Raw genomic sequence first — 17,859 nt, forward strand, 5'->3', positions numbered from 1 at the left:
GAATCCTAGAAACTATAGACCTGTGAGTCTAATATCGGTGGTGGCTAAGTTGTTGGAGGTGATTCTGAAAGATAGGGTTTACATGCATTTAGGGAGGCAAGGATGATTATGTATAGTCAGCATGGTTTGTGCGAGGGAAATCATGTCTCACAAATTTTTTATTGAAGTTTATTGAGTTTTTTTTATTGAAGTAACCAAAAAGATAGAGGGCAGAGTGGTAGGCGTTGTTTACTTGGACCTTAGAAAAGCTTTTGACAGGGTTCTGCATGGTAGATTAATTGGTAAAGTTAGATCACATGGGATTCAGGGAGAGCTTCCTGGAATTCCCTCCCTATTGGCATTATGGGACAATCTGCAGCACGTAGACTCCTGTGGTTCAAGAAGGCAGCTGTCCACCATTTTCTCCAGGGCAACTAGGAACAGGCAATAAACGCTGGCCCAATCAGCAACACCTAATCCCACGAATGAATAAAGAAGAAATTGGCTTTCTATTTTACCAAATGTACCAAACGATATTTAATTTGCGAAAATGTGACTTGAAAATCAGAGCACGTACCTGGTGAATGCAGCTCACCATTGGCCACAGCCAGCCTCGATGTTCTTCAGCACCGAACACCATCTCAGAGCATGATACATGGGCACTTCTCATCTATAGTCATTGGCATCCAGCAAATGCCAACCCCTAATGCCTATCACCGATCCACTGGCATCGAAAGGCTGCAGCAAGGATACTTTGAGCAAATGGATAGGAACACAGCTCACGAATTGGACCACCATCTCTGGGCAATATATTTGCTGTCTTAGCACTTGCTATCTTAACGCCAGCCTACATGCTCTCATCACCTTGCCAGACCTCGAATTTATCATTACTGCTGTCATGACATGCTTTTTTTCGTGCAGTTGCACAGTCAAACAAGCCAACACCTACAGCACATGCTATTTTCCTGCATGATAAAATTATATCCAACCAAATAGCCAGATTGGAAACTGGGCAGGGACTCATTGTTAGTGCAGTCAAGGGGAGATCTGTTGTTGGTCAGTCATCAGCGGAGTCTGGAAACAGTCCTGGGCCTTGGCTCCAGTCAGTCATCTCCTTAGACTGGTCAAGAGGTTTATCCAGCCACAGTCCTGGGAATGGGAAAAAGAGCTTTCAGACCAGCACCTTTCAGTCAAGGGAGCTGTGTATCATTAGTCAAGGAGCCAGAAGTGAGGAGGCTGGTCAGTCATATCTTGAGGCTACTAGTAAACATTTGTCGGGGACCTGGGGCGAATGACATCCTGGGAATCCATCCATTGTTTGTCAAAAGGGAAGCAAAGGGAGGTGGACTCGGGAAGGTCAATAGGGAAGGAAAGCAAAGGCATTTGTAGAAGTTGGAACACAAATGGTTTAAGGAGGGTAGATTCTCAAGATCTGGGGGTGTGAAGTCGAACAGATCAGAGGGCAAATACATGAAAGAGGTGTTGCAAACTGGTCATACGCTTTAAAATTTTAGCTTTTGATCATCTGTATAGAATACATGCAAAGTAAATGTACTTGATATTAGAATTCTGGCACCACCCCACGATCATTGCAAATTGAACATTGCACTCTCACTCATGGTGAAGTTAGCAGCAATAATGTTAAAAGGAGATGGATGTCGTTCAAAGGGGACTCAGTACTAGTGACATTTACAAGAGTCCTATTGAAGGTGGAGAACATCACTTCATCATCCTATGGTATAAGTTTGACAATGCTTGGAGCAGGATACAATGATTCAGTGACTGATTTGTGTGGATCTGGGATGCTCGCGGTCACTCCTTTTGGAACATTAGCAGGCTTCCCTCATAAATATCAGGACCCTTCCAACAACCATTGAGAGTAGCCATTGAGATAAGACTGTGTAGCTGCACTAGGTAAAGGAAAGATGCAATGAAGATGGGGTGACCAACAAGGATAAATAGTTCATTTCTGTAGGTATTGCTGCATGCATTATTGCGCTAACAGCTTGAATGCTCCTCCAACCCTTCATACGACTAATTTCACCCTTTACCATCTTGGTTTGCTTCTATCTACACTGCTGCCTCCAATCTCCAGCATTAGATTTCCCATATTTGCCTGCATTGCAGTGTCCCTTGGCAAACCTTCTTGATTTTCACTCAGCTAACCCCTTGGACTGACTGTGGCTCACATTCTGACTGACTTGGATGGCCAGTCCCAACTGATGAATGACCAGACCCCTGACTGGTCTCTTCAAGTTCCTCACTGTTTGCACTGGATCTGAAGAACTGACCATGGCCCTTTACTCGGACTGTAGTGAGACGGAGTCCCAACCCTGACCACCTAACTGTGCTAAATCCTCTGAAATGCTAGTGAACAATGAACTTGACTGCCTATTTTGGGATGCCCTGACTGATGGCAGTCCCCTTCTTGATTGTTTCCCTTTGACTTTGAGACATAACTATTGGGTTGAAGCGTGTGCAGTCCAACTGTCAATGTATCTTCTACGTGTGAGATTGACAATCTGCCAGACTTTGTGTCTGTGCTAAACACTAAGGCCAGACAAAAATACTGTCAGCCTTTAGAGCGCCGCTGAAGGTAGGGCAAGGCATGGATGCTGTGAGCATTCAAGTAGGCAAAAGGTGAGTGAGTGCTAAGAGGGTGAGTCAGGAGCCTGGAGTTAAAGCCTGGTCTACTTCATGAGCTGGGTGTATGGCCTTTGCAGAAATGTCCTTAAAGCAGCATTGCGGTAAGAGCTGCCTGGGCTACAAACTGCAGTATTGAACTGCAGACGGAAGTGCAAGTGATGTGTCCTAATAATGCATTGATGCTGATATGTGTCCGAAGCTAATATCCTTGAACATGGACTATGTGCAGTTGATGTCCATGGTGCATACTCTGAGATGTTAGCGCTGGCATTCAAGGTGGAGTTCTGGGTAATGAGCAGCAAACTCGAATTGCCAGGAACCTGCTCTCCATTTCATGTTAGAAATTCTGGGGTCTAGTACAAATTCCAAATGAGATGGAGTGGGTCACTCCATTTGAATGCGGTGAGATTAAGTAATACTGAGCTGTTGTTGAATGCTAATCCATCCAAAAAGATCTCACGCCACTGAGTAGTGAGAATCTTGTTTCAATGTTTAGTATTTGTTTGGAAAACAGAACTTTTCAGTCTCAACATTGAGAAAGTCACAAAAGCCCATTCACAAAGACAGGAGGTCAGGAAGAATACATCACTGATCATCCTTTTTCACTGTTTCGTAGAAAACAAAATGAAGTTTGGGGTTACAGGAAAAGGTGAAATATTCTGCATGAGCATTAATTTTAAAAAAGTCCATTCTAAAAATCTATGTAACACTGTAAAAATCATACTGGAAAAATGCCACCAACATTAAAATTAGTTTTTCAGGACCAAGGTGGTTGTTCATGAGAAACTATGAACTTAATATGCTGTTGCAAACACAGTTACAAAGCATAACATTTGCAAGTATTTTAATGATGAGATAAATAGTGTCGATGTGGAAGTTTGCATCTATTCATGTGGAGACTTCAACGAAGTACACATTGAAAGAACAGGAATAATTGACAGCAATCTCTGGACTTCAGTGTTTAAATACACATATTTAAAACCCTTTATTTAGGAGAAAGCTGTACAAATAAAGTAGGTGCATGTACAGGAGTCAAAACCCTACCATTTCAAGCGATCAACTGCAAAACTACAGAGGGAAATTAACAATCAACGAGCAAAAGATTTGTTGGTACTACTTGTAAAAGTATCCCTGAATGGCTTGCAGTATTCTAGGAGAAAATCGTTTACTCCCCTGGAAAGAAACCAGGTACAACTGTGACAGAATTCAACTTGTGCCCCAAAACAAGCACAAATCTGATGGAACTACCACACTGTGGTCAGATGGCCTGAACCGTTTTGGCATTTGGGCTTCCTCTGAAGAGTTGTAATGAACCACGGGTACAATATGGGCTCCCATGCTGCACTGCACTAGTTGAGACGAGCCAAGGTAATCAGCTGGCACTACTAGGATAGGAGATGAAATCAGTCACATGGAATAGGGAGAACACTCCTGACTCTTCCAGTCCTAGATAATCCTGTCCTTCGCAAAAGAAAATTCCAGACCCTTTCCTAAAATTTCCATCGAGGATCTGTAGTTAGGCCACTAACTGCCAAGGAAAGCAATGTGTGTGGGTCATGTCCTGCCCATTTATACTTGAAAACTTCCTTCCCTATCCCTAAAGCCTTCTTATTTCTTTTTGCTCCCCGCAGAAATAACAGAAATCTTGGATTTGAGGAATCTGTCTATAGGCGCCTGTTGTTTTCTGTATTGCTCCCCTCGGTGTTGTTCCAAGAATGGACCCCAGTCAGGAGCTGGCCTGAAAATTGCAATGGCTTTCTGTGGAAACAAAATTGAAATTATTAGCATTTTTTGTGGCGTGTCAATCACGTGAACGCATTGTCGTACCATTCACTTGGTGTTCTGTTACTATGACCCAATTCTTTCATACTGTCTTCAAATTACTGCTTCTTATTTTTCCCGAAAAGCAATAATGGCTTTCATCAAATCACGTGCAGTGTTTCTTTTTCCCACAAAGTAATATCCTTACTAATCCCAACGTAATAGCATGCTAACCCACTTAACATTGCACTTGCATGCAAGTGCAGAGAGGCAAAACTAGAACTGTATAAAACATGTGTTAGGCCAAAGTTAGAGTGCTATGTACAATTCCAGAAGTAGGATGCAATCAAGAACAGTGCATTTTATATATGAAAAGAGACTGGACGAGCTGAGGATGTTTCCTTTGGATAGAAGAAGCCAATGGAGCATTTAACTGATTTACATAAAATGAATTGAGACGTGGATAATATCCATTTCCCCTCATAAAGGTGCCAATAACCAGAAGACAAAGTAATTGGAAGGATTTGAGATGAGTTGAGGAACAAATTTCTTCACATGGTCTGTGGTGGAACTTTGTTTTGAACTGCCTGGAAAGGGCACGAAAGACAGAAATGCCCTTTGCAGTTAACAAAAGGGTAATGTAATTTCCAAGGCTATGGACAAAGTGCTGAGACATGGGACTGTATTGAGGGGTCAAAATGGATAAAATGGGATAACTATGCTTCCATTATACTTTATCCAAACACTCTATCATCTCCAATCCAACACTGTAGTATCAATCTCCATCATAACAGTGCATTAATTTCTTTCATCTCAATACAGCTACAGCTTTCTTCCAAACACTGAAGCATTCCGTTACAACTGTGCAACGCAGCATCCTGCTGCAACTCAGCAACACATCAACCTGCTCCAGCTCCGCAATGCAGCACCCTGCTCCAGCTCCGCAACGCAATAACCTGCTGCAACTTAGCAATGCATCAATCTGCTCCAGCTCAGCAATGTAGCACCCTGCTGCCACTCAGCAATGCAGCACCCTGCTCCAGCTCCACAATGCATCAACCTGCTCCAGCTCAGCAATGCATCAACCTTCTCTGGTTCATCTATACAACAGCTGCTCTAGTTCAGTAATGCAGAATCCTGTTCCATCTTTGACATGCAGCCACCATCTCCAATACAGCAATGGAGCTTCCTTCTCCAGCACTATGCGGCAGTTTCTCTATCCATCCCAACATTACTTCAGCTTTCCCCTCTTAAATGTGCAACAACTGCCTCCATCCCAGCACAGTAACATCATTCTCTATCCAAATGCTGTTTTATCTTTTTCCATCCTGACTCTGGAGCATGCCTGCTGAGTTCAAGAGCCGTCCATTCCAGTGTTATAGCTCCTTCCTGCTGTGATACTGGTGCCAGTTTATCAGGAAATGGAATGGAACACCTTATTCCCACAGTGTGTATCCTGATCCCAACAGAAATAAGTCTTCCTTCATTCATCTGCTAGGGTAGCCTCAGCCACCTTCATGTTTTATTATGGTGAAGGCACCATTTAAATGCAACTTGTCATTGTAACAGCTTGCAGCATGATCATGTGATTCAGTTGTATTTTTCTCATATTTCTTAACTTATCCTTTTCTTGAATTTTCATCATCTCTATCTGATTTATTTGGCATGTTTTTATACACTAGTTTCAATAATTAAAAACTGTACCACAACTTATCAAAAAGAAAGCAAGCCAATCACTAAGCTTCGTCTCTAATCATACAGAATTGAAACATGAATGACTAAACAGTCCTTAATGTTCAGTACACAGTTCAGGCCAACTTATTATAAAAAGGACATACAGAGGGTGTAGAGAAGATTTACAAGGATGATACCAGAATTTAGGAGTATACACATCAGGAAAGAATTGACAGGCAGGGTTCCTTGTACCTTGCTGAAAGAATAGGGAGATGTTGGCCAGGGGCCGCTCACGCATAAGGCTAGTAACTGTAAACTGAAGTTACCAGAGCCCTAGCTGCTGGCTTGAGCCAGTTTGAGCTTGTTCAGCTCTGAGGATGACATAAGGGGGAAATCACTATTTGGTGGAAGGGTAATGAGGTAATCCTAAAGGTGTCCTTGGAGTGAGCCTATAGTGGAAAGACACCAGCTTGTCTGATGTGCCAAGAACCAACAGGAACAAGACACCACAGTTTGGGGATAAGGAAGAAAGATAAAAGTAAAGGAACACAGCAGGCCAGGCAGCATCAGAGAAGGAGGAAAGTTGACGTTTCAGGTCTGAAGAAGGGTCCCGACCCTAAATGTCAACTTTCCTGCTCCTCTGATGTTGCCTGGCCTGCTGTGTTCCTCCAGCTCCATACTGCATTGTCTCTGACTCCAGCATCGGCAGTTCTTGCTATCTCCAAGATAAAGATGAAGGATTTTTGTGTGCCATCAGCAAACACTCTAGAGAGCAACCTTTGCAAAGTCATGGGCCCCGTGCTTAGAAATGTGGAGAGGACTCCAAGACCTGGGAGAAAACACTTGGCCAACATGAGCTTCTATTCTTGGGTATTAGCCTTTAAATTTTGTTGACTGTTCCAGGAATGTCATTGAAAAACGAATGGACATGCGCTTGTATTTTAGCCTTGTATGAATTGCATACCTACTGTTAATCTTTTCTTAACTAAATGGCATGAACTGTACGTCTGGTTTAACTAAACTAATAAAGTTAGTGGTTATTTGATACAGATTAGACTCTTTTCCTCTTTGTGCCAAGCCAATAACTGTTGTCAAGGGCGGTAACCAGGCAACAGAGGTAACCTAATGAGAGATCTTTACAACAGTGAAAATTTTGGATAGAGTGGATACAGAGGAATTGTGAACAGCAGAACCAGATGCCACCATGACCAGATAGTCACCAAGAAACGTAATCAGGAATTCATCAGAACGGTCTTCGCCCAGAGAGTGATGAGAATGTGAAAATCTATACCATACAGAATGAATAATGAAGTGAACAATGTAGCTGCATTTAAGGGAAAGCTAGACAACATGTAAAGCAACAGAATATAGATAGTTACAAAGTCAGATTTATATAAAATGGGATGAAGCTCGAGGAGAGCATAAAAAAATGGACTAATTACATCCAATGACCTGCTTCTGCGCTGTATAACCTTCATAATCCCAACACACCAGCATCCCAGAACGCCAATTGTCCCCATCTCTACAAAGTAACATCTTTCCCCTTCCCCATATCAATCGAATTCTGAACAATTGACCATCATGCAACAGCCAGCACTATGGTGATGCTCTCGATTTAAAGACTCCAGCATCCATTTTTATCTAAACACTGCAGCATCCTCTTCCATCCAACAGAGTTGTGCGATTCCTTGCCATTACGGTTCAACAATGTGTTGTACTATCAAATACTGCATCCTTCACTTTGTAACTTCATTCTTTCATGAGATATGGGTGTTACTGGTAAGGCCAGCTTTTGTTCCACACCCCTCAACACTCCTTGAACTGAGTTGCTTGCAAGACCATTTCAGAGGGCAGTTAAAGTGAGATGTCCAGTCACATGTCAGTCAGACTAGATAAGGCTAAGAGATCTCTACTGACCCCTTCTCCCGCTTCCAACACACCCCCTCCTCCTGGACACCACCCCAAGGCCTCCTACCCTCCCTCGACCTCTTCATCTCCAACTGCCGTCGAGACATCAATCGCCTCAACCTCTCCACCCCTCTCACCCACTCCAACCTCTCCCCCGCAGAACGTGCAGCCCTCCGCTCCCTCCGCTCCAATCCCAACCTCACCATAAAACCCGCGGACAAGGGAGGTGCAGTTGTAGTATGGCGCACTGACCTGTACATCGCCGAGGCCGGACGCCAACTCTCCGACACCTCCTCCTACCGCCCCCTTGATCATGACCCCACCCCTGAGCACCAAACCATCATCTCGCAAACCATCCACAACCTCATCACCTCAGGTGACCTCCCACCCACGGCCTCCAACCTCATCGTTCCCCAACCTCGCACTGCCCGCTTCTATCTCCTTCCCAAAATCCACAAACCTGAATGCCCTGGTCGACCCATTGTCTCCGCCTGCTCCTGCCCCACCGAACTGATCTCCAACTATCTCGACTCCATTTTCTCCCCCTTGGTCCAGGAACTCCCTACCTATGTCCGTGACACCACCCACGCCCTCCACCTCCTCCAGAACTTCCAATTCCCCGGTCCCCAACACCTCATCTTTACCATGGACGTCCAGTCCCTCTACACCTGCATTCCCCATGCAGACGGCCTTAAGGCCCTCCGCTTCTTCCTGTCCCGCAGGCCCGACCAGTCCCCCTCCACTGACACCCTCATCCGCTTAGCCGAACTCGTCCTCACACTCAACAACTTCTCTTTCAATTCCTCCCACTTCCTACAGACAAAGGGGGTAGCCATGGGTACCCGCATGGGCCCAAGCTACGCCTGCCTCTTTGTAGGTTACGTGGAACAATCCCTCTTCCGTACCTACACCGGCCCTAAACCCCACCTCTTCCTCCGTTACATTGATGACTGTATCGGTGCCGCCTCGTGCTCCCACAAGGAGCTCGAACAGTTCATACACTTCACTAACACCTTCCACCCCAACTTTAAATTTACCTGGACCATCTCTAACACCTCTCTCCCCTTCCTGGACCTCTCTGTCTCCATATCGGGCAACCACCTCGAAACCGATATTCATTTCAAGCCCACCGACTCCCACAGCTACCTAGAATACTCCTCCTCCCACCCACCTTCCTGCAAAAATGCTATCCCCTATTCCCAATTCCTTCGCCTCCGCCGCATCTGCTCCCAGGATGAGGCATTCCACTCCCGTACATCTCAGTTGTCCTCGTTTTTCAAGGACCGTAACTTCCCCTCCTCGGTGGTCGAGAACGCCCTCAACCGTGTCTCCCACATCTCCCGCACCTCATCCCTCACACCCCGTCCACGCAATAAAAACCAAAAAAGAATCCCCCTCGTCCTCACGTACCACCCCACCAACCTCCGGATCCAACGCATCATCCTCCGACACTTCCGCCATCTGCAATCCGACCCCACCACCAAAGACATCTTTCCCTCCCCACCTTTATCTGCTTTCCGGAGGGACAACTCTCTCCGTGACTCCCTTGTCCGCTCCACACTCCCCTCCAGCTCCACCACACCCGGCACTTTTCCCTGCAACCGCAGGAAGTGCTACACCTGCCCCCATACCTCCTCCCTCACCCCCATCCCAGGCCCCAAGAAGACTTTCCACATCAAGCAGATGTTCACCTGCACATCTGCCAATGTGGTATACTGCATCCGCTGTACCCGGTGTGGCTTCCTCTACATCGGGGAAACCAAGCGGAGACTCGGGGACCGCTTTGCAGAACACTTACGCTCGGTTCGCAACAAACAACTGCACCTCCCAGTCGCGAACCATTTCAACTCCCCCTCCCATTCCTCAGACGACATGTCCATCCTGGGCCTCCTGCAGTGCCACAACGATGCCACCCGAAGGTTGCAGGAACAGCAACTCATATTCCGCTTGGGAACCCTGCAGCCCAATGGTATCAATGTGGATTTCACAAGTTTCAAAATCTCCCCTCCCCCTACCGCATCCCAAAACCAGTCCAGCTCGTCCCTGCCTCCCTAACCTGTTCTTCCTCCCACCTATCCCCTCCTCCCACCTCAAGCCGCACCTCCATCTCCTACCGACCAACCTCATCCCGCCCCCTTGACCTGTCCGTCCTCCCTGGACTGACCTATCCCCTTCCTAACTCCCTACCTACACTCACCTTTCCTGGCCCCATCCCCGCCTCTTCGACCTGTTTGTTTCCTCTCCACCTATCCTCTCCTCTATCCCTCTTCTATCCGCCTCCCACTCTCTCCCTATTTATTTCAAAACCCCCTTCCCCTCCCCCTTTTCTGATGAAGGGTCTAGGCCCGAAACGTCAGCCTCTCTGCTCCTATGATGCTGCTTGGCCTGCTGTGTTCATCCAGCCCTGCACCTTGTTGTCTCGGATTCTCCAGCATCTGCAGTTCCTACTATCTCTAAGGCTAAGAGATTGCCTTCTTTAAAGGACATTAATGAACCAAATGAGTTTTTACAACAATCATTTCACAGTAACGTGTGCAGCACAGTGGCTCAGTGACAGCACCAGGGACCTGGATTCAATTCCACCTTCAGTGTAAAGTTTGCATATTCTCCCCGTGCCTGTGTGGGTTTCCTCCCACAGTCCAAAGATGTGCACATTCGGTGGATTGGCTATGCTAAATTGCCTATCACGTGCAGGGATGTGCAGGCTAGACACTACAAGAACGGTTGAATGGATACTGTGTAACAATCGTCAAACAGGGATGTTTCCTCCCAGTGGGGGAACAATTCAGTGGTCAAGGTCACTCGGCCTTGGATCTTTGGGTAAATGTCCTCCAAGGTCGCCTTCAGGATACACAACAACGCAGCGTCACCGAGCAGAGCCTGTTAGCCAAGTTCGGTACCAAAGAGGACGGCCTCAACTGGGATCTTGGATTCACGTCGCACTACAGGTGACCCCACCACACTACACGCTCTCTCACACACACATATACGCACACACTCTCTCATACAAACACACTTGCACAGACCCTCTCAGTCACACACACACACACACGTACATGTGCTCTTTCTAACACACACACACGTGCGCTCTTTCTCTCACACACACACACACACACAGGCTCAAGCGCCCACACACGCACTCTCTCACACACACACGTGCGCTGCTTCTCACACACACACTCACAAATACACGTGCGCTCTCTCTCACACACACACGCGCCCACGCACACACACGCCCTCATACACACACGTATGCTTTCTCTCTCTCAAACACGCATATACACACTCTTTCACTCACACACGTGCACACACACTCACATGTGCACACACACTCGCTCACACATATGCACACATGCTCTCTCTCTCTCCCTCACATGCATGTGCACACACATATATATAAGTCTGTGGGGTGAACTTGCATTTGCAGATTTGTAATTGCAGATACATTTTATTTTGTCCAAAAAGCACCCAATTTGTCGACAGTCATTGTGGCATTTTATAAATTCCTACTTTGGAAATAAAACCAATCTGACTCCAAGTTCTTACACAGCCAGATTCTAAACAAGGCCACATACTTAAAATGCATTGTCCGACTTGGGATGTCAATTCTGGCATACTAATAAAACCGCTAGTTATCTCGGGGCAGTGACTTGAAAGAAATTCTGATACTTGCATATTAATAATTTCTGATTGATTAAAGATTTAACAGGCATCTTAGGTTTGTTCAACACAGCATCAGTTCTATGGCCCTTTGATCTTTTGCTTATAAATTCTGTGTCCATGTTTGTAGATTCAGGAATTTGCCCCCTCAATGCATATAATGGAGGAGTGAAAATACAGGCCTTTTTTTAAAATACAAACATTAAAACAACTTTATACCTTTATAAATCAGCTTCATGCTCACCGCAGCAATGCGGCAGCCCTCCTTATCCCACCACTGCAGCATCTCTCTGTGTTCACACTGCAAAAACCTTCTCCATCCGAATGTGTCTGGCTAATTCTCACTGTGGGAATCTTTAGCTTGTGAATAATTTGCACTGTGGAAAATTCTCACCAGTTCAGTGCATGATTATGCTACTGTGGTGTGATGGGAACGGACGCTGCAGCATTTATAAATGACAGATGAGCTGTTGGGGCAGGGATTGAGAAGGAAGTTACCACGTTGAGATTGAGAAGGACGCTCGACACTTGCGCTGCCGGGATGGAGAGAGCTTCTGCACCATTCTAAATGGCGAAAGATGTTGCTGAGCTAGTATGTAGTAGAACTCTCCTGTGCGACGTTGGACACGAAAGCTGCAGCATTCTGGTTCACAGATGATAAAGTGACATCCTTGAACACGGGGTCCCTTCCTTGTCAAAACTCTCCAGTGTGCTGCTAAATACAATCACTGCAGCATATATCCACAATTTTCTACTGGTGACAAAAACTGCAGAATTCTTTTAGAACCTACCATTGCAGTATCATTATCTACCTTAGAAATCATTCACATCTCAACACACAGTTCCCTTGTCTTACCAACATAGGTATTTACCAAACAAGAAAACATCCTTTTGTCTACTAACTTCACACTCTCCTTCTGTATGTCAATGCCTGTTAGCATTCCCATCTTAGTCTGCAGCAGACTGACCCAATTAAATACTGCTGCATATTTTCTATGATGGTAATGTGGTACAACAGTGGTACATCCTTCTCCATCCCAATACAATAGCAATGATCTTGATTCCAAAAAAACACACACACTTACCAAGTAACTTATTTCAGTCAAACACTGTTGCACGCAACACCGTTTGAAATATGAACATACTGAATTAGGCCACTCAGCCCCTTGAGCCTGGTCTGCCCTCACCCCACAACTTCTTTCTCCTCGTAAACAGATTCCATCCCCATTCCAACGCTGCAGCAACCTATCCATTGCAACAAAGCAGCATCATTTCAAATCTCAATACAGCAGCGTCTTCCAGCATCACAACACAACCATATCGTCTCAAGCCTCAAAGTGCAGCCTCTTCATCAAGCCCAACAGAGTAGCCTCATTCTCAATCCCAACATGTTAGCGTCCATCTTTGTCTAAATCTGCAAAAACAAAACCAATGAGCAAGAAATCGATGTGCGGAAACCAACCCTCAAAGAGGTATTCAATTCAGTTCATCTTGAAATGTTTAAATGTAAATCAATAAGTTTACTTTCAGAGTATAATATTTTGAGCATAACATTTTATCATCGATAACAGCAAACATTGGGTTTTTCTCATTTATTTAGTCTATTGTGGACTAATGGAAAGAAGAGATCATCAACATTAGTCGACAGTTCCATAGTAAATTGCATCCCATGATGACCAGAGTGGTAGACAGTGAACTAGATGGATCTTGGTGAGCTTTGTTAACAAACCTTTAAGTTGTGATGTAGACTTAAAGTTCATTACAAAACGCAAACATGCATATAAGTAACTCTCCTTGTCTCTTTGCTCCACAGTTTCTCCCTGTCGCTCTGCTCCAGAATCTCTTACTGCCTCTTTCTCCACAATTTCAAGAATCACCACCTCCTCCTGTGCTCCAGTATCTCTCCCTGTCCCTCAACTCCAGAAACTGTCTGCTATCTCTCTCTGAATGTCTGCTCCAGAAACTCTCCCTGTCACTGTATAACAGAATCTGGCTTTAACCCTCCAAACCTGGTTCTTGCCTTTTCCCTGTGTTCCAGAATTTGATCCAAGATCTTTCTCAGGCCCTCTGCTCCAAAATCTTTCTCTGTGCCTACGACCAAGAACAACTCCCATAACTCTGCTCAAGAATCTTTCTATCACTCTGCTGCAGGTTCATCATATGTCCCCCTGTCCCAGACTGTCTTCCTGTCCCTCTTTCACCACATTCCTGTGTTCCAGGCTTTTTCTGAATCTCTCTACTCCGAACCTCTCCTCCTGTGCACTCTCTCCTGTAATCACACGGAAATTGCTTGTCTTGAGAATTAAATGGAAAATGGTAAAGCGAAGCATAGAGCAATGACAACCTGACTACCATTTCCAAGCACAAAAACAAAGTTGCTGGAAAAGCTCAGCAGGTCTGGCAGCATCTGTGAAGAAAAAATCAGAGATAACGTTTCAGGTCCGGTGACCCTTCCTCAGAATGTTCCGAGGAAGGGTCACCGGACCTGAAACGTTAACTCTGATGTTTTTTTTCACAGACGCTGCTAGACCTGCTGAGCTTTTCCAGCAGCTTTGTTTTTGTTCCTGATTTACAGCATCTGCAGTTCTTTCGGTTTTTATTATTTCCAGGCAGTCTTTGTAACTCAATTACCTCCTATTACCTGAAGAAGGGGTTTCTTCTGTGTCTTGAATCATATCCAGTGTTACTACCCCAAAATAGCTCACATTATGTTTAGTTTAAATACAGACATCACTCTAAGCTTTATGTTTTTTTTTCTCTTACCTGGCGCAGGCTGTCACCTTCAGCGTAAACAATGACTACCAGCGCAATAACAGGGACCCAAAGGAAACAGAATGTTAACATAAGCCAGCCAAGGGCTATTGCCCAAGAAGGATACTCCACAAATCCATATTCTGGTTTTCTAAATATTATTATAGACCAGATTAGCATTAGCTAAAAAAAAAAGAAAAAGATGTTAAATGAGCCAAAAACATGCCGCTTGATCAATGGTAGTTTAAGGCACTAAAAGATGGAACATCCACTTACTGTCAGCAGAATAGGTGTAACAATAATCCAACAGGCTCTCCACCACAGCCAGAAGAGCCAACTCCTTTCCCCAATCATCATCTCAATGTCCTTGATGAATCTGTTTATCCCTGTGAACAACAAGAAAACAGAGAGACACCATCACTCGCTTTGTCCTGTCTTCTGGGCAGCTTATTTCTGAATTTGAAGTTCATCCTGTTTTAGGTGCTACTGTTGAACAGTCAACTTCAAATTCTCAGTATTTTGGACATGTCTGGTAAATAAATCCCAATGCCAATTTACTTCCTTCTGCTAATCTAAGCGCTTCAGGGATTCCAACCACTTTGACTTTCGCTTACCATAAATCCAGCTTAAGCCGATGACTTCCAGTATTGCAATCAAAATTAGGCCCCATCCAGAACAGAAGTGATCAATTAAAGTTATCCAGTAAATCCCAGCCTAAAAAATGCATTGAGAAAACAGATAAAGAAGATGGTCCTTTTCAGAATGCCAAATACTGAACAAACTGTGTTTTACTTAAAACTAAGATAACCACACATCCCATTCTCTTGGAGACAGTCGCTAAAGTTCGATACAATATAACCTTTGTTAAAGTACAGTTGAAATAGAATTTATGGCTACTTAGCAATGCTGAGGGGTTATTTATTTGGCTCACACAGTATTTCCCATTGTCTCACTATAACATCTCTTCTCCCAATACCCCATTGCCAATCCAGTTGGCCTGAAACAATTTCACAAACCAGCAGTGATGAACCTTTTTATTTCCGGCATCCTAGCACACCCAATCACAGAATCAATTTCTAGACATCAAATAACATTTTTAGGAAGGTTGTAATCAATTCTTTCTTAATTCAAGGATATTTGGTAGCAGTGGTTAAACCTATTTTGCTTCTCAGAGCCACTTGTATTTTTGGACTGATTTTCACTGCACTGAAATAAGTAGGTAAGATTACAGGAAGTCCTTGCTTAATGTTAATTGGGTATATGAAACCGCAATGTTAAGTGGAAGAACATGTTGCAAAACAGTCTGTCTGAGGCTCATAATCCTGTCCTGCTCCCCTCCTTACTCGAGACCTGCATCCCAGCTCTGGCAAGCTCAATATGGGAGCTAGGCCAAAACGTCCTGGCATGCAATGATGTTAATGCAAAGCAGCAGCAATGCAGTGCAAATGCAGGGCTATAATTGCAGGGGGTTGTTAATGCAAAATAGTGTTGCATGGCATGACATTAAGTGAGGGCTTCCTGTATGGTAAAACTATTAAAAATTGCTTGTAATTTTTATATTACCTCACAATTGCTGAAAGCAAATCTGACTCACGGCTATAATTTACTTCCAAGATGCAGCGTACTTAAAGGACATCTTGACACTGAGAGACAGATTGGTTTTAATGCTTCACACATTTAATTATGTGCTCATTACTTCTCAATAGCATGAAATCAGGGGAAAATTGATTGTGTTTGTCTAACATGGAATATCCTGTACCACATAAAAATATTGATGTCTGTTTAATGTCTCCGATGATAGAGGACTTTTTAAAATCCTTTATGGGATGTGTACATCATTGGCAAGGGCAGCCTTGATTGCCCATCCCAAATGACCTTTGAGAATGTGGTGATGAGCCACCCTCTTGCAATGTTGCAGTCATGAAATGCAGGTACACCCACAGTGCTGTTAGGAAGGGATTTTGAGAATTTTGACCAGATGACAATAGTTCCAAGTCAGGATGGTATGTGGCTTGGATGGGAACCCGAGGTGATGGTATGCACATGCATCTTGAGTCATTGGCCTCCTAGTTGGTAGAGGTTGCAAGTTTAGAAAATTCTGCTCAAAAAAGCCATGGTAAGTTGTTTAGTGGACTTTGTACACTGGGCACACTGTGGCTTGGTGGTGGACGGACTGACTGTTTAAGTTGGTGGATTGGGTGCTGACCAAACAGGGTGCCCAACTAAAGCAGCAGCAGAGAAAGCAAAAGAGTCTCTGTTAGAGACTGTGAGAGAGGGGGTTGCCACAGCACAGATAAAGGAAGAGGAAGTGGAAATCAGAGAGTCGCTGTGAGACCAGCAGAGGCTTCCAACATTACAGGAAGCAAGCTAAGTAAATAGTCAATGAGTACTTCTCTTTTTTTATTATTGAAACATATATCTTCCAAACTAGGAATTGGGCAATTAAGAATTTGAATCAAGTTACTGAGGTACTACATGAATTAATAGCTTATAAGCTCCAAGCAGTACCAACTGAGGCATTAATTGAGACCGATAGCTCAATCAGAGTAATACCCAGATTGTTAAAATGGTAATAGAGGTTTTCTTTTACACTATTGATGGGACTTCCTAACATGTGGGACATTTTACGCATCTTAGGGGTCATGTATATTGGAAGTGTTTCCAACTGCTCCAGCTCAAGGTCAGGATTTGCAAGCTCCAGGGACAGCTGGACTCACTGTGGAACATTAGGAAGGATGAAAATTCCCTGATGGCATGTTCCAGTCGGTGCTCATCCCCTGGCAGTGGAAGTTTAAGACAGCAGGTTGGTAGACATCCAAAAGATACATGCTCCTTTTAAACCAGTACAACATTGGAACCTGTTGGGAGTGACGATACCCTGAGTAGTGTGGTTGAGAACATGATACTAATCACCAAATGGCAGCAAAGTATATAAATACAGTTGTTATAGGACATTCCACAGACAGGGGGACAGATATGCTTTTCTGTGGCTATGATTGAGATTCCCATGTGGTGTTTTGCCTCCATGGTTCCAGGACAAAAGTCACCACCAAAGAGAATGCAAAATGTTCTGGAGGAGGAAGGAATTGAGCCAGATGTTGTGGTACTCATTGATTCTAACAATATACAGAGGCAAGCATTTATGGTCAGATTTCCAGGAGCTAGGAAAGAAGTTAAAAAGTAGGACATTAATGATGGTATTGTTGGTTCCTCCCAGGGGCACATATTAGTGAAAGCACAACTAGGAAGATAGCTAGAGTCCTTGCATGTTTGGGAGTACATTGCAGGAGGAAGGACTTCAGGTTCCTCGGCACTGCAGTCAATATTGGGGCAGAAAGCATCTATTCAAAATGAACAGTTTGCACTTGAACAGGCCTGGGATCATTGCCCTCACAGAGAGTTGCACAAGTTTGACTGGAGAGGATTTAAACTATATTGGTGGTAATGGCTACCAACATAATGAAGGAGAGAAAAGTAAGC

At 44.4% G+C, this 17,859-nt stretch overlaps 1 protein-coding gene across 1 annotated transcript in view; it reads right to left on the minus strand.

The window, feature by feature from the left end:
- Window positions 1–1,754: 1,754 nt before the first annotated feature.
- The window catches only part of LOC109923555 (sodium- and chloride-dependent neutral and basic amino acid transporter B(0+)-like), a 68,845-nt gene continuing 52,740 nt past the window's right edge, over window positions 1,755–17,859 (minus strand). Inside the window, exons 11-15 of the mRNA XM_048604949.1 lie at window positions 14,994–15,093; window positions 14,656–14,765; window positions 14,392–14,562; window positions 4,298–4,383; window positions 1,755–1,776 (exon numbers count right to left, since the gene is read on the minus strand). Of these exons, the coding sequence (XP_048460906.1) occupies window positions 1,755–1,776; window positions 4,298–4,383; window positions 14,392–14,562; window positions 14,656–14,765; window positions 14,994–15,093 (489 nt within the window). The remainder of the gene's footprint in view (window positions 1,777–4,297; window positions 4,384–14,391; window positions 14,563–14,655; window positions 14,766–14,993; window positions 15,094–17,859) is intronic.

Source organism: Rhincodon typus, chromosome 14 (genome assembly GCF_021869965.1).
Source record: "Rhincodon typus isolate 14 chromosome 14, sRhiTyp1.1, whole genome shotgun sequence".
In the NCBI taxonomy this organism is placed as follows: Eukaryota; Metazoa; Chordata; class Chondrichthyes; order Orectolobiformes; family Rhincodontidae; genus Rhincodon; species Rhincodon typus.